At 38.4% G+C, this 25121-nt stretch overlaps 1 protein-coding gene and 1 pseudogene across 4 annotated transcripts; both read right to left on the bottom strand.

The window, feature by feature from the left end:
- Positions 1–3145: 3145 nt before the first annotated feature.
- LOC149817128 (ABC transporter F family member 4-like) lies at positions 3146–25121 on the bottom strand. 4 transcript variants are annotated; one of them, XM_089987875.1, is made up of 3 exons: positions 24971–25115; positions 6639–8998; positions 3146–3249 (listed from the first exon to the last, which is right to left on the bottom strand). In XM_089987875.1, exon 2 carries the CDS (start codon positions 8828–8830, stop codon positions 6653–6655), a length of 2178 nt encoding a protein of 725 aa, XP_089844001.1. In that variant the 5' UTR covers positions 8831–8998; positions 24971–25115; the 3' UTR covers positions 3146–3249; positions 6639–6652. The 4 variants fall into 4 exon arrangements, with proteins under 4 accessions (XP_089844001.1, XP_089844002.1, XP_089844000.1 ...); XM_089987876.1 differs by lacking the exon at positions 3146–3249 and adding an exon at positions 6355–6429; XM_089987874.1 differs by lacking the exon at positions 3146–3249 and having other exon boundaries at positions 6449–9002; positions 24971–25121.
- On the bottom strand, positions 3245–4390 carry LOC149817129 (acyl carrier protein 1, mitochondrial pseudogene; annotated as a pseudogene).

The following is a 25121-nucleotide window of genomic DNA, read 5'->3' on the forward strand; positions in this document are numbered from 1 at the left end:
ACCTTTAAAAAAAAAAAGGTGATCACTGCCGTCGACTCAATGCAATGACAGGAGAAGTCCAGTGCCGGCGATCGAAGACCCTCTATTTCTTAAAAACAGAAAAAAAATTATATTTTGTTTTTTTCAGGGGACAACAAAAAAACAGAGGTTTTTTAACTTTAGGGGTTGCCGATTTTTCTTTTGTCAGTAACCCTTTAGCGACTTGATGCAGACTCCGATCCGGGGTCTGTGTTCTTTTATTTTATTTTATTTTATTTTTTTAAAGCAATGTAACCAAAAAAATCCACAGGGTTTTGTTGCAGCGGCCTATTTTTTTAATAGACCCGATTTAGGGTCTCTTATTTTTTTCAAAAAAAATGAACCAATAATAAAAAATTAAAAGAGTGTTTCTAGAGAAGGTTTTACTCCTCTTCTTTCCATTTTTTTGTTTTTGTTTTTATTTATTTTTTTTAGATTTTAGTGGGGTAGGTCGCCGGAATCGGGCGACCTATCAAACTTTGAAAAAAAATGATACGGTTAATAGAAAACACCCTTTATTTTGTTTTTTTATGTGTTCTTCGATTGCCAAATTTTCACCGTATGAGGTTGGAAATCTGATCGGACTCTGTTAGGTGCAGAAAAAAAAAATAGCCATTCTAAAAGAACAAAGATATATGCCGGTGGTTGGAACAGAACATTGGTTTTGTTTGTTTAGTAACAACTGTTTCAAGTCCAACGTTTGTTTAGACCGTACTCAAATGCTATGTTCTAAATGTAGGTTGTTGAATGACGATGTGGGAACAACTTAGATAGTCATGGATAATGGGTCGAATTACTTCGTTTTGGATGGTATGACCCGATCTATTCACCATTTTACATGTTTTAACAAGTTTATTATGGATTTTTGTTCGAATATGAATCCAATTATGAAATTATATTTAAAATCATGAAGTTTTGCCTTGAATATGGATTTAAAATTTGTTGCCAAGATTTCAATTTTAACCGTTATCATATTTTGGAAAAGGAACACAGAGAGAGAGAGGGGAATTGTTGATAAAGATGGAACCAAGAGCATGACGGGTATAGTTTGGAGCCTCACCAATAAACTCAAAGGTGTAGTATGATCTCAAATCAACAATATGCTGCATAAGAAAAAACATGTAGTAACCTCTACGTACAAAGGCACATGATGAAGCATACATCACCATAGTAGAAACTCTAAGTCAATCAAGTTCTTATTTTTATTAGAATTCTTGCTTGATGTTATTTGAGAAAAGATGCAGCAAGACCTAGAATATTAGGTTGCATAAAGTCTACCTATAAGCAAAGAAAGATTACTCTTAAATTAGTAACTACATAAGAGCACTAGCGTGTCAGATATCTAATCTGAATGAGCTTAGGAAATAGCTCTAAGCTCCTAGAAAAGTGCAGAATGCTAAAATCACAAAAAAGTCTAATACTAAACTCAGATAACTTAGGCAGCATCTAGCTAGAATATGGATATATAACAGAAACATCCATGCTTGCAGCAAAGAATCATATCTAAGGACTACTGAAATAACAAATAGTAACCAAGATCAGCATATGGGAGAGTAAACTTACTGCAAGTTAAAAAATGAAGACCATCACAGAACAACAAAAAAGTGCTAAGCAGTGTAATCCTGAAAAAGTGAATGAACACAAACATCAGCAGGAAGGTTACTCAGGCAAAATCATGTAAGCAGATATGATTTTCAGTATTAAGGTTAGAATACAATGCTTAAGTAACTAATAGGAACAGTGCATAACAAGGATGCCAACAAACTCAGCCACATGAAAATAAAAGAACATTTTTTTATGAAAGTCTTATCATCTGAATGTAATAAACTCAATAGTCCAGAATAAGATGCAACGGACGTGAAAAATCAAATATGAATATAGGTTTATCTAGAAAATGTTTGAAGCTCATCATATTCAATCTTCAGCACTTTTTACTGGCACAATTTTTGTGCCAGTAAGAATTTTATGTTTTTTTTTAATTATCAAACCAAAAAACAACACATGTTGGGGAATGATGCAGCAGAATCAAACTTAAGAAACGATAAAGAAGTTGATTAATCAGTTCCAACATGTTCTATATGTTACTTTTACAGAAAAGAGGCATTTGTATCAAATAATCACCAATTAGCAGCAAGATCCTAACAGACACAAACACATGGACAAACAAAGATCTGAAAAGCAATAGCACACAGAGAGAGATTGGTTTTGAAGGTCAAAGCAGATCTTAAGACAATTGATCATACAAAATTATAGCATGTCTAAAAGAACCTTCCTTCAAATCTGCATATGAATCAGCAAAGAATTTGTGTTGCCCACAAGGTAGAATTCACTTCTGTAGTACTAGTTTCATGAAATACCCGTAACTTCTTGGCCATTCCATGGTATAACTTTTCTCCTCAAGGCCGGGTCTTCCATATTAACTAGTATTATAGAGAGAAGATGAATTTTACAAAAAATATAAATGTTTGCAAAGCATAACAGTATTCAGACCAAACTCAGGACACCACTTCGTGGTTTCAGCTCTAGTTTAATTTAACCACTAAACATGACAAACACCCGATCTTCAATGAATGGCAACATCAAAAAACTAAAAATGTGTTTTCATAAGCCCAAAAAAAATACAAAGAAATAATAGACTGGTTTTGTGTTACAAATAAGATTCAAATGTGTTTCCAATATTGCAAATGACATTTTGCCCTTAAACCCACATGTGGATGGAAGATAAAAAAGTCCACTTCCTCAATGACAACCAATTGAAAAAATGTAAATCTTTTGATCATAAGAGATATCTGACATAATCAAGCCACTAATACAATATAGATACAAATAAAATGTCACATGTACTTCAAATAAATGCACGATAAAACTGATGTTAAAACAGCCAGTAGAGAAATCACCAGAAACAAGATGTATGGATCTAGTAGCATTTCCATCAAACGACCACCAAAAATATAGTTTAATTGAAATTGGATTCTTCAGGATTTAAGCAAACAGTAAAGCTAAAACAAGGACAGAACCCAGAGAACCAATTCCCTTGCAGAATTTATCAATAGTAGAATAATATTGCAGAAGTAGAGTTCATACATGCATAGGCTTTAGTCCTCTGACTAAGGCTGGTAGTCAGTGACCATTCTAGCTTTCGTTCAAGACATTGCATGCATCGGACTAACTCGAGGTTCAAGACATGGATTCACTGGCTTGATCCCGCAAGAGCTCAGGAATCAGACTAATCTGCATGAGTTGCACCTGTATAATAATCAGCTCTCTGGTACATTGCCTTCCAGGCTTCCACACTAGGAGGCTTGGCAAGGCTATCTGCAATGGTAATTTTGGGAAACCAAATCACTAGAGAAATCCCTCTTGAGATAGGAAACTTGCCAAACTTGACCTTGATGGATTTATCTTTTATCTGCGAACCTTCTCACAGGCTTCATCCCCCCACGGTAGGAAACATGACAAGAAAAAAAAACAGAATTCAAGTATCCAACCCATGTTTTAAACATCACCAACACCAAACGACCATCACATGCCTAAATTTAGCTTTAAACACATGCACGCACACATCGAAAAAAACAAAAAGAACAATTAAACTTCGAGCAATCAATTCGATTTATAAGACATCAACCAACCTTTCACATGCTTTGTGAACAACATAGGGACAAAACAGCTAAATTATACCTAAAATTCAATCTAAAGTACGAATTCCATCAAAACTAGCCATCCATTCGATTATGAAACAGAAAGGTCCTCTTATCCGAGCAAGCCTCAAACTCAATTTATCGAATTTCACCGACACTATCGATCAGAGCGAATTTCACCATGGTTCATTGTCAAACACCAAATCACGAACATAAAACCAACAAAAAAAAAGAGAAAAACTTGAGAACCCTAGTTTCTGAACCCGAGGACTCTGTCAACTGGCCATGGGGTGGTTGGAGATGTACTCGATCGCGAACTCTCACGAATCAATATTATATCGGCCTCCTTGTCGGGGATCTCAAGCTTGAATTCCTCCTCCAGTGCCATCACGATCTCGACGCTATTCAGGCTGTCCAGCCCCAAATCCTTCTGAAAATAGGACGTGGGGGTCACCTGAATCAAGCACAGTACCCGCAATTAGGGTTAGGGTTTAGGGTTTTTCCCCTTTTTCCCATCTGGAATCAGGGTTAGGGTGTTGGAGGGGGTGGGGTGCCTTCGACGGGTCCAGCTTGGGGAAGAACTTGACGACGTCGAGAACGCGGTCGATGACCTCTTGCTTGTCGAGGTGATCGTCGGAGTGAGACCATCGGGAAGCTGAGAGGAGCCACACCGGCCGGTGGACGGCTAAGATCGGGACGCAGAGGTGCCGGAGAATCGCCGCCCTCACTGCCATTTTCTCGGTGCTTCTCTCTCTCTTCCACCCACTCGGTATGTTTTTTTTTTCCGTCCCCTCCGTTCTTTGTTGGAAATCGCTGTTCCCAGAAAGATTTCCGCCCGAATCTCGCTGGGAACGGCGCATCAAACACACTCTTAGTGAGCCCTGCCTACTCTAGTACCCTTTGGGATGCGGTATTCACGATGCTGACACCGGCGGCGATCCTTTCTAGCTGCAAGAATTCACGAAATACCTCGGAGACCACCATTTTCACTGCTAGTGTAGCAATGCCTTTGCCCCATTGCTTGTGATCTAGTGCATATCCAATCACCCCCTGCAGTGATCAATGCCCTCGCCCACCTTAAAAGTTATATGGCCAATGGGACGGACGTCGTTGAGGCATATGGCTCTCGCCCAAGGGTGAGAGATGATGGAGCTTTCAAGGTAAGATTGAGCATCTTCTCTCGACCTAAATGTATCCCAACCACACCATTTGGCGACACAATCATCGCAGCCCCATGCCATGAAGTTGTCGATGTCTGTTTAGCTCAGATGGCCTTAAGGGTAATCGGGAATTGCCTCTGCTGCTCCATATGAGAGAGAGAGAGAGAGAGAGAGAGAGAGAGAGAGAGAGAGAGAGAGGTTTATCTCCAACTATGGTGAGGAAGAGGGGATCACACAGTTCACACGGGGAGGACAACCCCACTTCAACGACAGAGGGCCCATGGATGCAACTTGCCAAGTGGATTGGTTGTATATATTATGATCCATATGATATTGTGATATCATCCAACTAACCAGATCGACAACCCCCTTCCCCCGTGTTTGATCATTTGAAGGCGCCATATATTTTTTTCTCCAAGGAAAACTTCTTGGCACTTGATGTTTTTTTTAATCATAAACTCTTAACATTATTAAGCAGCGCATGCCCGAGTTTTAGCCAGATTAGCTGTTCTGGCCATTGATTTTAACTGGAAAGATCAGCCACCAGATTGGCATCCTACACATGAAAAACTGTACAAATTTTCTTTTTCTAAAGGACCACTGGTCAGGATCTGCCTAAACCCCAGCTTGCTTATAAAAAAAAAAGCGTTGCATTCATTAGGAATAAAACATGAGAAAAAAGCTTGTATGAGTTTTGAGCACAGGTGACCATAGTTGTGGTATTAAACGAGCCAAACAAAGCTTGACCTGATCAATCTCAGCTTGTTAAGGCTGAAACTGAGCTCAAGTGAGCTGAGTTGAGCCTTAGCTCGTAATGAACAGAGCTCAACCTGGCTCGTTAAAACAAGTATGACTCTGAATTGAACACCCGACCTCCTCTCCGTCTCCTTCTCCTTCTCACCTTTTGCGCCTCAAGGCGCACTTTTAACAACTCTTATCGTGGGTAAGGAACCCCCTAGTTGAAACTCATAGTAGGATTTGACCAAATCTAACCACATGGATGTGTTAAGCCTGGTGAAAATAAAAGGCATCATCTCTTGGATCATATTTTTTCGACATAAAAATGCAATTTTATGAGGGTTGAAAATTTGGCAGGGCATTGATTTTTCAACCCCTGAAAAATCTTTACATACACAGTAGAATAACATGATCCAAGCATTGATTTCTACTAACCCAAACATGTAGACCACATCTGGAGGGTCAGATGTGCAAAATACATTAAAAATAAACAAAAAATATTAGTCTTTTATTAGGGGGTTTCCTTACCCACGAGTGTAGCCAATATTATCCCGTCCAAATGGCAAGAATCAGCATGTAATTACTGGTCTTTGACCTAAAAACATGATTTTTAAGTATCCAGAAATTATTGCACATTGTAGACCATTGATTTTTTAAGCCTTCTAAACCCTGCCTTCTTTACGTAATGCAAAGAGCTGGTTTGCACTAAACAAAACAGGTAGATACCATATGTGAGGTTAGTTTCATGAAAAAACCAAAATAATGAAAAGAAAAGGTGCTTATACATACAAAAGTGTCCAGCAATTACTATCCTTGTATGTATGATGGAAAATATCATGGTACCTCAATAACAAGCGCGAGTGACCACCAAACCACTGGAAAAGGACAACGGGGTAAAAAAATAGTGAAGAGGAATCGCAGCAAGACCAGAAAAATTCAGTGCCTAGTAATACAAAAATCTCACGTGCCCAAGCAAATCTTGGGCACACACAATAAAATTATGCTTCTCAGTATCCTTACAGAAGACAGTTGAGATTGGATGCATGATAGACTTAATTATATGATGGGAAAACAAATATATTACCTAGCACAAACTCATTACTCATCGACTTCGGCTTTGATCTCTCTTTGCAGACTTTCCTTGTACTCTTCAAATGTACCAGGGTATGTCCTCACGGTTCCATCCTCCACAACCCAGATTTCACTTATTTCTTCATCCTCACAGACTCTGGATATCAACCTAGAATCATGACTAACCAGAACCACCCCCCCAGTGAACTCTTCCAGTGCTTCAGCCAATGCATCAATACTCTGCATGTCCAAATGATTGGTGGGTTCATCAAGCAACAAAATGTGGGGCTTTGACATGGAAATCGAAGTGAACACCACACGCGCCTTTTGCCCTCCTGAAAGCTTTGCAATTGGAGTAAGATGGTTATGGCTGGGTAGTCCAAATTTTCCAAGCTTTGCGCGAACTGCCTCCTGCTTGCTTAACCCCTCCTGATCAGGATGAAGCCTGAGAAGATACTGGACCGGGTTCTCTTCCATGGTCAACAGATCCACAAAATGTTGAGAATACCTACCAATTCTCAATTTCTGACTCTTCCTCACCTCTCCTTCAGAAGGTTGAAGATCACCTGCTAGTAGGTTGAGCAAAGTAGATTTCCCAGCACCATTGGGCCCCACGATCGCTACCCTTGTTCCCATGTCAATACCCACATCAACATCGGACAGACGGAAGTCTTCCCTGTTTGGATAGCTGAAACTCACCTCAATCAGCTGCAAGAGAGGAGGGGTGAGCTCTGTAGGTTCAGGAAAATGGAACTCCACACTGTAATCCTTCCATTTCTTTGGGGCCTCCAGTGGCGGTTGATCGTCATCAACCACCTTGCCCTTTGCTTTGCTCTTGGAAGCTTCTTTGGCATTGAATTTTGCCCGCTCTTTGACTTTATCCTGCTGAACCTTGCTGCCTGTCCTCTTGGCAGCCTTAAGCTGCTTTTCATAAACTTCAAACTTCTTGTTGCTCTCCTTCCGTTTCTGTTCATAGCCACTCTCGAAACCATCAAAGTTTCCTCGATAGAAATGGAGCTTCTCATCATAAAGATGTATGATTTCAGTGCAAACAGTATTCAGGAAATCACGATCATGCGACACGACCACTAGCGTCTTTTTCCACCTACACAAATACTCTTCCAACCACAGCACAGCCCTTAGATCAAGATGGTTGGTGGGTTCATCCAACAGTAAAAGTGTAGGTTGTACAAATAAAGCCCTGGCCAATGAGATTCTCATTCGCCAACCTCCACTGAAAGACTTGGTAGGACGGCCTTGCATTTCTTTCGTGAAGCCCAAACCAGCAAGGATCTTAGCGGCTTGTGCTTCAGCAGCATCCGAACCCATCAGCTGTAATTTTTCATAAAGCTCTGCCAGTTTTTCTCCAGAGTCATGTGCATCATTATCATCATTCTCACCTTCATCAGGAGGGAGGCTTTGCAACCTGGATGATTCCTCTCGAAGCTTAATCAATTCTTCATTAGCAGAAATAACAGCTTCCAGTGCAGATTTGTCATCACCAACAACCTCCTGCTCGACTAAAAGAACATCAATATTCTTGGGCACAGGCACTTTCCGCCAAGCGAGCAATTTTAATAGGGTAGACTTCCCTTTCCCATTAGGGCCTACCAACCCATAACGCTTGCCGTGTGATATCTTCAAAGTGGCATTCTTCAGAAGCTCCTTTCCCCTAGCAGAAACAGAGAAATTTTCAACTGTGATGTCTTTTACATTTGCATCTATCTCGCTCTCTCCCTCCATGACTGACGTCTTGCTACCAATGACAACTGTGAATGCATCTCTGTCATCCTTGAGAGCTTCCTGTTTTGCAGACTCAGCAGCTTGGGCTGCAATTGCATCCTTCTTCTCACGCTTCTTCAGTTCCTTGTCACTAATGGAGGTAGAGATATCAATCGTGGCAGCAGCCCTCGATTGCCCTCCTCTCGGATGAGCAGGCACCTCTGTCGCTTCTCCCTCTTCATCATCTGAAGGTGGAAGATCTATGTCATCTGTATAAGAGGAGCCTGCAGCAGCAGCGGACTTGGATTTGCTTTTGGAGTTTGCGGATGATGCCTTTGGCTTCTCAGATTTTTGGTCCATGCTAGCAAGCAAAGCAGACACTGACATCCTTTCTTTCTTATTGGCTTCTTTAGAAGCAGCAGCATCTTTGAGTTTTCCCTTTGCAGATGATGTATTTGTCTCCTCAGATTTCTTTTTCCCCATTTATGGTGTTGACAATCTCACTTTATGATTATGAAGTACTAAGGCTGGATCAAGTTGATGCACACTCCAAAGTAGTTAATAAGATTGGCTTTTCTTGATTGATCTAGAGGCTTGTCTATTCTGAAAGCTCTTTTTCTAAAGCAAATCAATTCTGCTAGTCTGTCATACCTGTCTAGAAGAGAAACCAGTCAGACCAACAATGCATAATGACTACAATAGAAACGAAAGGCAACCACAAAAATTGACAAATTGACTACAATAGAAGAGGCTTGAATGAATGAAAGATACAGTGCAAAACAATGAGACAACAAAGAAATTGACAAATTTGCATAGGAAAACTAGTTATTCCAAATGCTACCTAAAGTTACTTTAACAGTTGATGCCTTTTTATTCTTTGGAAAATTTATGAGGATCTGATGCCCAAATGTCTGTAAACAGGGGGGGAAATGATTTGGAAATAAGACCAACCGCAAAAATGCTGAAGCCACATATGATGTTGATATCAATGCTAATAATGACAGCTTAAGTTTGGATAGACAAATATTCCAGTACTGCTCAGAATGCTGACTTGTGATTTATAACTCCAGCAACCTGCTTCTTTTATTTATTTATTTTTTCCCCTTTCACTTATTTGACGAGCAAGAAAAAATTTTCATCCAAAACAAAGGGAGATAACAAAGGAAACAGAAAACACTAGAAGTCACTCCAGTAAAAAGATACTTCTACAGACTTTACTCATGCAGTCTAAAGGTTGCACAGGGCAGGACAACCTTGCTCACAATATCACAATCTTGAGTGGCACCAATAGCAATTACTAAATTGAATGACATAAAATACAATGAAGTATATGCTGCCCTCCAATAATCCTTCTAAACCTTATCCCACTTCTCCAAGTCCCTTCTTCTTTATTCTTCACTGTATTTTTCATGTTGGATAGTGCACTTTATTTGACTTGGCACTGGAAAAGCAACCAAATAAAGTCTAGAATCTTAATTAACGATGTCCCAAGCCTACCTAAAATGAAAACAAGCAAAACATCATTATTTCTAACTCGATTTTGCGAATCAGTCTCTTCAACGGTTTTCCTATATCTCAAGAGCTAAACTCCCACATATCTTCATATGTTCAATAAGAAGCTGTAGTTTGTAGCATCCTGATGACATTCTATCATGAACAGCACTCTCCACATGGATATTACAGTTATGATACAAGTCAAATTGGGAAAGAAAGAAGACATTCCATAATTCCAAATACTTAAATAATGACCAACTCCTGGAAGTAGAGATGTGAAAAAATGCAACAAGGAAACCACCCCAACACCAGAGGAGGTTCCAGGTGGTTGTTCATAGACATGAAACAAAACTAAAAAATGGACAGAAACTAGCAATAAAAGTCTGAAGACTCTGAACCTGCATATAAATAACTATATGAAAGTGGGGGGAAAAAGGCACTTCCTAACTTAAGGTGGTTAATGCATGGGCAAGATATAGTGCATGTACATCTATGTGAATGTGCATGCATGTCAACTTCTGTAGGGTCAAAGGTGCCCATCTGATGGAGTCAACAACATTAAAGAAGATCACCTCCATTAAGTGCATCAATCAAAATGCAGCAACTAATGATCTACTCCAATTCACCATTCACCAATAATTGTATCAATTGCAGTTCTAGGATAGGTCAATTGGCTAGCAAGCACTTGCCATCCAAAGTCTTTCATCCTAAGGAGATGGTGGAAAAAGGAGACAACAGGTTGTACATATGATCATTTCAAAAACTAAAGGTGTGACGGTGTCTATATTCCTTGGTCATTTCAAAAACTAAAGGTATCCAAAGGACCACTTTAGCATTCATAAAATCAACCTGCCAAGAGTTGCCCTGGCAGACCTCATCCCATTTCTCACATTTCTCTTTTATGTCTTTCCCCATCTCTGCCCAATGGACAGAATACAGCTTCCCCTTTGAGTCAGTCAGCCAACAACTGTGTTGGTCTATGTCACATGGATACGGATGCGGGAGCGGGACATGATGCATATTCGCTTGGTACGATTCGATAATTTTCAATAAGTAGGACACTGAGACACAGCTGTACACACACATAGATGTATATGTATAAAACAACAATTCTAAATCACTATAATTGGGAATGTCACATAATGAAAGTAAATTGAAATTGTAATGTAATGTAATTGATGACAAATTTTAAAAGAAAAAGATTCAAGTGAATATAAAATAAGTAAATAAGATCATAACAAAATAGATAAAGTTAATGACACAATGTTGGCTGTGTGAGACTGGTTTGACTATGCCATGAAATGTCGTGTTGTGTCCATGAATTGCCCGAGTGCCGTATCGTGTCGATAATACGGGATACATGTAAAGTGTCCATATGACATACATGTTGGCAAAATATCACATGAACCACTAACTTCTTATCATGTTCAACTTGTTGAACTTAAGAAAAGCACAAAGACATATACATGTTGGTGATCAATGGACTGTATAGGGTAGTTTCAACATCTACAAGGACAAGCACTTTTTCAGACTTGCTGCAACTAGTCTTAATGAATGACTAAAATTTCATCTGTAAAAATGATGAAGGTAAGCTGATTCCACTGTAGTAGAACCTCTGGAGGACCACAACCTAGTGTACATTGAAAAATGTAGCTAAAGTATGCTATATCCTATTTTCAAACAAGAGAGTGAACAAAGAAGGCTCAGCTGAAAGCTCATGCGATCCCTGAAAAAAGAATGAAGGATTGATTAAATGAAACAATGATGAAAGAACTTTTTTTTTAAATAAAGAAATAAACTACAAAAGCTCAAAGCCATTGCCAACAAGACTAGATAGACAGGCTCCATTCTCCCAAAATTACACAAGCCCAAATTCATTGCCAACAAGACTGGATAGAAAAGCTTCATTCTCCCAATATAAACCAATAGGGGAAAAAACCCAAACTGAATTATAGGATCCAAAAATCGTCCATCTACACCAAATGAAGATCCTGACATCAATTATGAGGCAGTGCACCAAGATACTATATTGATCAAATCTCATGAGCACCAGAAAGGTAACATATTGACCAAATCTCATGGGAGCACCAGAAGAAATATACCACATTCATATTACAATCTTTGGTACCTTGAAAGACCAGAACACTCACTGTTGGTAAATAGGCCAAAGGGTGACTCAGAGACCTAAAGAAAGATCTTGCTAGAATGTCATCCACAAAGTGGAGAGTAAGAGAATGATTCCACCAGGCAATCAAGAATCTAAAGTAATAGTCAAAGGCATATTCAAAGAAAATAATAGACACCTAATTTTAAATAAGACTGTTGCATGAATAACTACAATTGCAGATTAACTTGTTTGGTCTTCATGTGTGATTCAAGTGGGTCATTTCAATTACTTAGATTGGCCATGTTAACTTCTACTTTTAGGGAATGATCAAACATCACAAGATATAAAACATAATTGGGAAATAAATGACGTCAACGGAAGCACTAAAATTTGTAATTAAAAAATGTTCAACAACATAATCCACAATAGGCACCTCAAGAAATATCATAAACAAATTCTTGGAAGGAGACTGGGTGCACCATTATGTGTGATGGTTGGAAAGATGGGAAACAAAGGACGCTTATAAATTTCTTGGTTTATTATTGTCCACAAGGTGTGTATTTTATAAAATCTATTGATGCTTCTGATATTGTTAAGAATGCTGCTAATCTTTATAAGATTATTGATAAAGTTGTCTTTGAGGTTGGAGAAGAGAATGTAGTGCAAGTAATTACTGATAATGCAGCCAACTATATGGCGACCAAAAAAAATATAGAGAAACATAGGAGCATTTGTTTTGGACGCCATGTGCTGCTCACTGTATTGATCTCATGATGAAAAAAAAGCCGTGTAAAGAAATGTGTGGAGAAGAGAAAAAGAATTACAAAATTCATTTACAATCATACTCTTGTTTTAAATATGATGAGATCAAAGTTTACAAATGAGGGTGAGATTGTAAGACCAGTTGAAACTAGATTTTATACAAATTTTATATTGCTTGATAGTTTGTTGAAGCACAAAAGTGATCTTAGAAAAATGTTTGTTTCTGAAGACAGGAGTGCATGTAAACAAGCTAATGAAGATAAGGGTAAAGAAGTTGCAAGCATTGTATTAAGTGATTCATTTTGGAAAATAGTTCAACATATTGTGAAAACTGTGGAACCACTTGTACGAGTTCTTCGAATCGTTGACAGTTATGATAATCCTACTATGGGCTATTTATATGAAACAATACGTCGAGCAGAATTGGCAATACAAGAAGTTCATGGTGGGGTTGAAAGCAAGTATCGATCATTTTGTAATATAATTGATAAAAAATATGAGAAACAACTCATTCAACCAATTCATGCAGCTGCTTCTTGAATCCCGAGTACCAATATGATTCAAAAACTCTCAAGGTAAAACAAATCTTCTTAGTTGTTTATTTTTCTTATGTTGAATTTGATTTGTACCAATTGAAATAATAGCTCTAATGTTTCTCAAATTTATGCAGGATGATGTGGAGATGCGTGCAACGTGCAATAAATAAATTCATTCGTATTTGGGAATGAGATCCTGAGAAACAAATTAGTGCATCTTGTCAGGTATTCATAACTATATTTTCAAGATAAACATTAGTACGGCAAAATGCTAAATTACTATGTCATATTTTAAGATGTGGAATTCTTATCTTATTTTACTTCTTAATTTTTTCTTATTTCTTTTCAGATAGAAAAGTTTGTGAATAAACTTGATGACTTTGCAGACCCAAATGCTATTGGCACACTAAAAAGGCTTAAACCTGGTAATTTATTTACAATTTAAGAATGTAAATGTTATTCTTATTAATCTTAAATACTCATTTTGTCGTGTAATCATATTAATGGATAGGCAATGAGTGTAATTGAAGCACGTTTGATCAAATTCATATAAAGTGTCGCAATAGGATACAACAAAAAAAATTAAATGATCTTGTGTATGTTCAACTCCGCTTGTGTATAATTGTTTAGTTATACACTGCCGGTCCCAAGCCTGGATAAAGGAGGAGGGTTGCGGTAGGCCAGTGACAGCCAACATAAAAACTTAGTCATACCCTATGAATATGAACCAATATGAGAATTTCGTTGGGGCGTTCCCTACTGAGCGACGCGCTGTACTCTATAGGCCTGGAGGCAGTGATAAATGGGCAAGGATTGCTAGGTCGTCGCCCAGAAGCGACGCGTCACACCGACACCCGGGTGTGGTGTCAAATAAGCAAGGATTCCCTCACTTTGTTGGACGGGTGGGGGTAAAGAAGTTAGTCCAAGACCATAAAATTAGGTTAGCCACTTGGAACATAGGGTCTTTAACTGGTAAGTGGTAGAGTTAGTAAATGTTATGTGAAGGAGAAAGATTGATATTTTTGTCAGATTTTCAATCTCCAGGTCCTTCCACGCGTGAGAGCTGAGAAACAGAGAGAGAGATAGAGAAAGGGAGAGAGAAGATGGGAGAAACCGATACCCTATTGTCTTAGGGTCGGCTGTTGTGTGTATTCCTTTATATTAACATGTGATTACAAAATTAGGGTACTAAAATACCCTTCATTACAATAACTTATATTACACAATGCCATTAATGAGAAGTGGATGTCACGGGTCTGGATCTCCAGATCCATGACCCGTAACCAGAGAAAACACTTCTTTTCACCCTCCCTCAAGTTGTGCATGATCTTGAACCATGAACAACTTGCCTTTTAACATCCAAAATCTGTCTTTTGTCAATCCTTTTGTAAATATATCCGCCACTTGATCTGTAGTTCGAACAAATTCAGGCTCAATCTCTTTCTCTTCTACCTTTTGTCTCACAAAATGCTGGTCTATTTCAATATGTTTGGCACAACTGTGATGGATTGGATTAAAGGACATACTAATGGCACTCTGGTTGTCACACAAAAGAAGTGATCGAGATATCGATTCTCCGACTTCTGTCAGTAGATGTCTAATCCAAGTAGCCTCAGCAGTGGCGGCTGCCATTGACCTGTATTCAGCCTCTGTACTGGATCTGGCAACAACCTTTTGTTTCTTACTACTCCAAGAAACCAAATTCATCCCAACAAATACACAATAGCCGGATACTGATCTGCGTTCATCTGGATCTCCTGCCCAGTCCGCATCAGAATAAATAGTGATCTCATGTGCATTTTGCCCATTTGTCTTTCGCTTATATATGAGACCATCCCCAACCGTTCCCTTCAGATATCGTAGTATCTGTTTAACTGCTTCCATATGCCCTTCACATGGTGCATGCATAAACTGAGAAACTTGATTCACCGAGTAGACTATATCAGGGTGAGTAAAGGTGAGGTATTGTAACATACCCACTATGCTACGGTACTGTGTGGGATTATCAAATGGATCTCCGTCTTGAGAGCTAAGCCTTTGATGAAGAACGCTAGGAGTGCTCAAGGGCTTGCAGTCTTTCATACCCGCTTTATTGAGAACATCAATGGTATACTTATGTTAAGTGAGAGTCATTTCTTCAGAGGTACTATCGACTTCAACTCCAAGAAAGTACCGTAGTTTGCCAAGGTCCTTCATTTTGAACCTTTGATTCAAGAGATGTTTGACTTCTTCAATGTGCTTATTGGAATTACCAGTGATGATGATATCATCCACATATATCAACAACCGAGTAATTGTGTCTTGGTTCTTAAATATAAATAAGGAGTGGTCAAAAAGAGATTTCTTAAAACCATATTTTTGTATTTCAAGAGAAAAACTGTCGAACCAAGATCGAGATGCCTGCTTCAATCCATATATCGCCCTTTTTAGTCTGCAAACATATTTTGTAGGATTACCTTCTGCGTAACCAGTGAGTTGTTCCATGTATACTTCTTCTTTCAAATCTCCATGAAGAAAAACATTCTTCACATCAAGTTGGCTAATAGTCCATTGGTGTTCAATAGCTAAAGAAAGTAAGACTCTGATTGTCCCCATCATCACCACTGGACTAAAAGTTTCATCATAATCCTGTCCTTGCTCCTGTGTAAAACCTTTGGCTACAAGTCTCGCCTTGTATCGCTCTATAGTCCCATCTGATTTATACTTTATTTTGTACACCCATTTCGAACCAACAACGTTTCTGTCAGGTGGTCTTGATACGACATCCCACGTACCACATTCATGTAGAGCTTCCATCTCCTCATTCATTGCTTCAATCCATCTTCTGGAATTTGATGCTTGAGAGAACGTTGTGGGTTCATTTTCTTTATTCAAGGCTGTTAGAAAGAGTTGAAAATCTAATGAGAAATTTTCATAATTGACCCACCTTTCAATTGGATGGCGAGAACGTGTGGATCTTCTAGTATCAATGATGTTGGATGTGTCCATGTCTGAATTAACTATGGTGGGCGGCTCTCTTTCTCGTTGAGTGTAGACAAGGCCTTTATACCTTCCTGGATTCAAAGTTGGGTCTATATTTTCATGAGCAATCATTCTATCAGTAGACACAGGTTTCTTATCCTTTTGAGTGCAATTTGAGCAAACATCACTAGCTCCTGAGAGAAGTTCATAATTCAACCAAGGATAATAAGTCTCAACTTTAGGTTTTGATTCTGAAGAACTAGTACATCGACAATCAAAATTCAATTCATCGAAGATGACATTTCTTGATATTTTGATACGCTTGCTCACCGGATCATAGCACCTGTACCCTTTATAGTCATCAGCATAACCCACAAACCTGCACTTCAGGGCCTTGTCCTGAAACTTATGTCTGCTTGAACTGTCAACATGAACATAGCATAAACAACCAAACACATGCAAATCATAGTAGTTGGGATGTACACCAAAAAGAGACAAGTAAGGAGACTTGTTTTCCAAAATAGTCATGGGCAATCGATTTATCACATGAACTGCAGAATGAAAAACCTCTATCCATAAAGTGATCGGAAGACTACTGTCATGCATCATGCTCATCGCACTCTCAACAATATGGTGATGCTTCCTTTCAGCAATCCCATTCTGCTGAGGTGTGTGTGGGCAAGACACCTTTTTCCTTATCCCGTTACTTTGAAGAAAGTTAGTAAAGTCAATGGAAGAGAATTCACCTCCTCCGTCACATTGGAAACTTAGGATGTTTTCAGAAAATTGGTTTTTGACAAAGGAATGGAAGTTACGGAACAACTTGAAAGTCTCAGATTTATGTTTCATGAAAAATATCCAAGAATAGTGAGAATAACTGTCAACAAATAAAAGATAATATCTAGTTCCAGATATGGAAGTAACTGGAGCAGGCCCCCAAACATCAGAACAAATAGTCTTAAAAGGTCTTGAAGCTCTTTTATTGATAGAATGAAATGGTAAAACATGACTCTTACATAAGAGACAACTGGAACATTTGTTGTCATTGACATTTATTCCTAAACTTGACTTGGGAATGAGGTTATTTGAAACAAGCTTTTCAATGAAACTACTGTTGCAGTGACCTAGACGACCATGCCAAAGGTTTGGCTTATTGATTTCAGAGACACTAAAAACGCAGGTAGGATTTTCAGAAGGCAACGATGATTGGAGCTTCAAGTTTGGGTCTGCAGAGCGAATATGTGCTGAAGGATCTTCTTGAAAAACATACATATTGCCTTGCCGTTTTTATCTAGCGAACGTCTCCTTCGTGCAGAGATCCTTGACAAGAACAGAAGAGGGAGTAAATTCAACTGAGTTTAGAAACTGAAACAATGTTTTTCTTGATATTAGGAGCATAAAGAACCTTTGAAAGGTTGATGGAAGATTCGAGCAAGGGTATAATGGAGTTTCCAATATGCGAGACAAAGTGGTGTGATCCATCTCCAGTAACTATACTACTACCAATATAAGGAACAAGTTTTAGGAGCTTACATGCATCACCAGTAACGTGAGTCGCTGCGCCAGAGTCCACATACCAGGTACCTTGCTCATTTTGTTTCAGATTCAATTCTGCTAAGGCTGACAACAATAACTCCTTTACTTCTCCGTTGGTCCTTGTACTGTCTGTGCCTCTTTTTGCTTCAGTTTGTGTTGATTTTCCTTTATTTAGGGGATTGAACCAGCAATTAGCTTTGATATGCCCCTTTTTATTACACAGAAAGCAGGTAGGAATTGGCCTCTGTCTTTGTGGATTGGTATATGTGTTGGGTGTAGGCAATAATCCACGACCTCCATGACCACTTCTCCTTTGTGCTCCCTTTCCCTTGATATCATAGCTTCCTCGTCCTCGTGCATAAGTAACCCCTGTAGCAAGAACTTCTTGTGCCCCAGTATGCATAGATGATTCTTTAGAAAATCCCTTTAGATTCATCTCATATTGTAACAATTTTGCACGCAGATCTTCAAAGTTGGGCAGCTCAGGTAAACATAACAGGGAAGTGACAATCATATGATACTCGTGTCCCAATCCACTGAGGGTTTGCTGTACCAAATCTTTATCAGTAACTGTACTTCCAACAACTGCTAGCTAATCTGTGATAACCTTCATTTTGTTCAAATATTCCATGATGGTCATGGAGTCCTTTCTTAACATTTGAAATTCTCTTTTAAGAAACATAATCCTGACCTGAGAAACCTGTGAGTATGTCTGCACAAGTCTGTTCCAAAGTTGCATGGCAGTGCAGTCATCTGGAATGGCTACAAGTACCTCTTGTGACAGTGTAGATGTAATATAAGCAACTAGCGCTTGGTCTCTTTTCATCCAAGCCACAAATTCAGGATTTCTAACATATACTGTAGTAGATTCCCCTTTGCTGTCCCTTTCTTCTCGTGATATGAACTCAGGAGGAACTGGAATAGATCCATCCAGATGTCCAGAAAGATCCTGACTCCTAATGAAAGGTATGATTTGCCTCTTCCAAGTCAAGAAGTTACCATTATTTAATTTTTCAGACACGAGTTGGCTGAGGAAACTTGAAGAAAGAACCGACTGGCTAGGAAGTGAATCCATGTTTCACAGTATTAAGAGTGTGTTCAGCACAATCTGCCTACGCCTACAGTTTCTGTAACCTTTTTTTTTGCAGAAACTAATTCAGATCGATGGCTATCAGATTGCAGATTTGAAACAGAAATTGAATATCTATCAGATTTTTGATTTGTATATGAAATGGAATATTGGGTATGAAAATCACCAAAAAAAAATTGTGAATATGAATTCCTACTATGTATTGACGCAATGCTTTCAAGCTAAAGGAGGTAAAATAGAAGAAATGAGAGTGTATCGGCTTGATCAGATCTGATCAAGGGTGCAGCTGAATCAAAATAGGGCCCTGCGTGATTAGATCACGCTCCTATCAAGAGCGATAAACTGGATATGTTAGTGACAAAATGAGGAATGAAGAAAAGGTATTTTCAACAAAGGATTTGGGTCGAAAATTTGGGCTGAGTCACTCAGTCCTCTCTGAGTTGACTTAGATTAGGTAGGGAGATGGTTTGATCAGATCTGATTAACGTCAGATCTGATCAAGTTCAAGAGACAGAAAGGAAACTGTAGGGAGAAGTCAGATCTGATTATCGTCAGATCTGAATGATATTAGGTCTGATTGAGAAGAAAAGAATGGGATGGGTCAATCGTGAACCAGAAAAAAAATCAGATGAGATAAGGAGACAGAAGAAGAATATTTTCTTGACTTATAAGGGGAAATCGAGAAGGGATAGAATCTTTCAGACTTACCTTTGAGATCGATTCCAGTTTCAACTGAAGCGTGGCTCTGATACCATGTCAGATTTTCAATCTCCAGGTCCTTCCACGCGTGAGAGCTGAGAAACAGAGAGAGAGATAGAGAAAGGGAGAGAGAAGATGGGAGAAACCGATACCCTATTGTCTTAGGGTCGACTGTTGTGTGTATTCCTTTATATTAACATGTGATTACAAAATTAGGGTACTAAAATACCCTTCATTACAATAACTTATATTCCACAATGCCATTAATGAGAAGTGGATGTCACGGGTCTGGATCTCTAGATCCATGAGCCGTAACCAGAGAAAACACTTTTTTTCAATTTTATGTCCACAAGAGATCAAATGGGTAGGTGAGAAAGCAAAAGTGATAGAACCTTGGGGATATAAGATTTGGTATACAGGAATAAATAGGAATATGAATGGAGTAGGTATTGTTATAAGTCGTGAGTTTATAGATAATGTAGTTGAGGTCTGTAGGAAGGGTGATAGAATTTTACTTATTAAATTAGTATTAGGTACGGATATTATTAATATTATTAGTGTTTATGCACCTCAAGTAGGTTTAGATGATTCCATTAAGCGTCAATTTTGGGAAGATTTAGATGGAGTAGTACAAGAGATATCTTATGGAGAAAAGTTTTTCATCGGCGGTGACCTTAATGGACATGTAGGCATTAGTAGGGATGCAATTGAGAATATCTATGGAGACTATGGTATATGAGAAGGAAACGAAAGTGGAGAAAGAATTTTAGATTTTAGTTTGTCCTATGATATGATCTTAGCAAACACTTGGTTTAGGAAGGGAGAGTTCACCTAGTAACATTTAAAAGTGGGGTTAATATGAGCCAGATAGATTTTTTCCTACTTAGAAAGAGAGATAGGGGTTGTTGCATCGGTTATAAGGTTATACCGGGAGAAAGTGTAGCTACACAACATAGAGTCTTAATTTTAGATCTTAGAATTAGACAATGCCGCAAAAGGGATAGACATAGGATAAATCCTAGAATTAAGTAGTGGACACTGAAATGAGCTAAACAAGGAATGTTTGTAGAACAGGTAGTTAAGGAAGCTAATTGGTGTCTCGAGGAGGATTCAGAATCAATATGGAATAAGATAGCGGGTGACATGAGAAAGGTGGCTAAGGAGGTATTGGGTGAGTCTAAAGGCGGTGCACCGCTAGGTAAGGATACATCATTGTGGAACGACGATGTCAAATTAGCTATTAAGGTTAAAAGAGAGTGTTATAGAAATCTTAGTAAGAGTCATGATAATGAGAATTTGGAGAAGTATACGATAACAAAGAAGGAAACTAAAAAAGTAGTTCGAAACGCGAGGGATAAGGTATATAAGGAGGTTTATGACAAGTTGGATACCAAAGAGGGCGAGAAGGATATTCATAGGCTTGCAAAGATGAGAGATAGGAAATCGAGAGATCTGGGTATGGTTAGATGTATCAAAGATGAAACGCAAAGGGTTTTAGTCAAAGATGAGGAGTTTAAGGAGAGATGAAAAAATTATTTTGATAAGCTATTTAATGGAAGTCATGCTCAGGATCTTGAAGACATCTCCATTCCTTTTCATGAGATGAATCGTGACTTCATGCGCAAGATTCAAAAGAAAGAAATTGCAGAGGCTTTGAAGAAAATGAAATCAAGAAGGGCAGTTGGCCCAGATGGTATACCTATCGAGGCTTGGAAATGCTTGCAAGAGAAAGGTTTAGAATGGTTGACAAATCTTTTTAATAAGATTTGGCGGACAAATAAGATGCCTAATGAGTAGAGAAAAAGTACTTTGGTGCCTCTATACAAGAATACAGGTGATATACAAGATTGCACAAACTATCGTGGCATAAAACTCATGAATCATACTATGAAACTTTGGGAGAGGGTGATTGAGTCTAGGTTGAGGAAGATTGTCATGACATCGGAGAATCAATTTGGTTTTATGCCTGAAAGATCAACTATGGAAACTATACATCTTCTTAGACAACTTATTGAGAGAAATAGAGAGAGGAACAAAGATTTGCATATGGTTTTTATTGATTTGGAGAAGGCATACGATAGAGTACCTAGGGACGTTCTCTGGTGGACAATGATGAAGAATGGTGTTTCTCTCAAGTACATTAGTATAATTAAAGATATGTATGAAGGAGTAGTAACCAATGTCCGCACTTGTGGAGGGGTGGCAACCAATTTTCCTATAACGGTTGGGTTATATCAAGGATCTGCTTTAAGCCCTTTCCTATTTGCTATAGTGATGGATGAGCTTACGAGATCAATTCAAGAAAATGTGTCATGGTGTATGTTGTTTGCTGATGATATTGTTTTGATTGATGAGTCTAGAGCTAGGGTTAATGCTAAGTTAGAATTATGGAGACAAACATTGGAAGCAAGAGGTTTTAAGTTGAGTAAGAGTAAGACAGAATATATGGAATGTCGGTTTAGTAAGCAACGAAGTAGTGATAGGAGTGTAGTGAAGCTTGGTGAGCAAGAAATACCGGTGGATGATTGTTTCAAATATTTAGGATCTATCATTCAAAAGTATGGAGAAATTGATGGAGATGTAAATCATAAGATAAAGGTTGGGTGGATGAAATGGAAGAGTGCAACTGGAGTGTTGTGCGATCGTAGAATGCCATTGCGGTTGAAGGGAAAGTTTTATAGGACGATTATTAGGCCCACTTTACTATATGGTACGGAATGTTGGGCTGCCAAGAGACATCATATTCAAAAAATGAGTGTAGCTGAGATGCGTATGCTTAGATGGATGTGTGGAAATACAATAAAAGATAAGATTCAGAACGAGAAGATACGTAAGAAGGTAGGTGTTGCACCCATTGAAAATAAGATGAGAGAGAATCGTTTACGGTGGTTTGGACATATTCGGCGAAGGCCTAATGATCTTTAGTTAGAAGGATGGAGAAATGAGAAAATATATTAGTTAAAAGAGGTCGGGTAGGCCTAGGAAGACATGGATGGAGATGATAGGAAAGGATGTGAATGCTTTGAACCTCATCGAGGACATGGCATTGGATAGAAATGATTGGAGGAGAAGGATTCATGTGGAAGACCCAGAATGATTTTCTTTTTTGGTTCATATCGCCAACCCCAATTGTTTTGGGATGAAGGCGTAGTTGTTGTTGTTGATCTTGTGTATGTTCATTACAATCTTCGTCTAAGAGAGAAGCAACTCTTTTAAGACCAACTTTGATCACATATCATTGGACAACATTTTTCTAGAAAGTCCACTAGATGAATGGGTGATACAAGATGAAGGTGTGTTGGATAGTGATGAGGTACGTTTATTCGTTTAAAACTTAAATGACCAATATGATATTCTATGATATTAGTATTACAATTTGCATTTTAATAGACTTTTTCAATTTTCTCATACTGACTAAGTGACCATTATTTTTTACAATTATTCCAAGGACTTCCTTAAGACTTTAGAAGAGGAGAGTCTTGCAGTTGCTGATAAAAGCATTGAAAGTGGAACTTCCAATGCACCAATGGATGTGTCTACTGGTATTGGATCTTCTTCAGCACTTTGTAGAGGAAAAGATATGGAGAATGAATTAGGTGACATGAATGAAATATTCCAAACAATGCCACATTTTGATGATGATGATGCTTTTGGTGGAGATGGTGGTGGGGGTCGTGGGGATGCTGATGATATGAACGACGATGACTTTGGGCTTTAAGAAGATGAATGACCTTTATATTTTTTAAACTTTTGTTGAACATTTTTCTATGTTGTTCTGTTGATACTTTAATTTTCTTTTATGCGAGACTAAAAACTTATAGTGTTGTGTTGGACTGTCAATCTTAATTGTGTTTTTTGACTTTTTCTGTATAATGTGTTTATGCAGTTTCGTTGTTTATGATCTTTAATCTTTGTTGTGATTGAGTTATAATAATTCAATGCTAGATTCTTTTTGTAGTCGTTTAGTATAAAAAATGTAGACATCGTAATGAACAGGAAAATGTATTTGTATTTTTTAGTGCTAACATTGTGTTTATTTTGGATTTATCAATAAGTTATGAAAATTTTGAAACCTTGACAATTTGATCAATGCAGCTTGGGAGACCTTTAAAGGTATGTACTTCACAAATCTGTTTTATACTTTGATTTATATATAATTTATTTTTTGATTTGTCATACTTCTTTTGTATAATTTTTGTTTAGCATTTAAAATTTTTTATCATTTGATTATGAATGCATATGCAGTAAGTTCGTTATGATTTCTTCACTATCATAAATATATGATGATCCATATTAGATGTTGAGATTAGCTGAATTATAATGCTCAGTAAACTTTTTTTTGAATCATTAGCATCTTTTTATTATGAATGCATATGTATGATATTGCATTTTTGGATGTTAAAATTAGCCAAGTCCGAATCATATTTAGCAAAACTTGTTTTTTTAGCCTTTATGATTGATTTAGGACCTCAGGTTACTTGATTTTTTTGGTATAAAATCATAATATATGATTTTGTTATATTTTTTAATAAAAAAAAAACTTGGCTTGTCCGAGTCACCGAATTGCAAAGGGGAGATCCTATACCGAGTTCCGAGAAAGCCCAACTCTTACTAACCAACTTGTGTGCATTTCCGATTGAGCCTTACTGGACAAATTCAACGTTTCATGTCGGGTGCAGGTCCTATTCCAGTTTAGGTGCGGGTCAATATGAGGCCCATCAACAAACCAAACACCTAGCTCACCAAAAATGGTACTTCCCCTTCAATATTATGAAAACCCATGGATAGAGTAACCACTATAGCCCATTCTTACAAATTTATACTTGCCAGGATGTAAATACCTGAGAATAGACAAGTTCAACTTGATGATGATTTTCATCCAAACAGCTCAACAACCCACCAAACATCATAATTTCCAATACCTCACAATACAATCACACTAACAAATACAAGAAAGTGGCTGACTACAACAAATCAACTTCAACATCCGCATAAACTCGAAAGCAAACCAAGCGATGCAAGAAACCCATCGCATTAGGCTTCACAGACACGGCCTGCGAATGCCATCCTCAAGAAAAATTGGCGCTTCCCCAAATGGGTAATAGAAAAACCGTCGCCACGATGCAACCAAGCCCGACGATCATCAGAATCAAACGAAAAACGTTTCAGAATTCGTCTGAGAAGCCGTAAAAATCAATCATCCACACAACCAAATCAAACGAACCAAGCACTCAAGATGCTCAATCCCGAACCCTAAAAGCCACCAATTTCGCAACGAACCCAAAACCCTAGAAAACCTGAACAGACGAAAAACGCGAAAAAGCAAACAGAAACCCTAGAAATTTACCGAATTGAATCCGTCGATGGTATCGTCACGACCGAAAGGACCAAGAACGCGAACGAATTGCGACAGAAACAATGAGAATCGAAGGGCGTACCTCCGGGAACGGTCGAACCGAAGGGGGGGCACCGAGAGTTAGGGTTCCTCGGTAGAGAAATCGACGGTCAAGATGAAGTGGCAGAGGGCGATGGACGCTCGTCGGAAATCTAGGGCTCCGTTCGCTCGCTCCTCGCTCCCTTCTTCCCCTC

Source organism: Nuphar pumila, chromosome 14, assembly GCF_984573655.1.
Source record: "Nuphar pumila chromosome 14, dmNupPumi1.hap1.1, whole genome shotgun sequence".
NCBI lineage: Eukaryota > Viridiplantae > Streptophyta > Magnoliopsida > Nymphaeales > Nymphaeaceae > Nuphar > Nuphar pumila.

Coding starts and splice junctions, on each gene's coding strand:
- LOC149817128 (XM_089987875.1), bottom strand. CDS start 8,830: ATGGGGAAAAAGAAATCTGAGGAGACAAATACATCATCTGCAAAGGGA.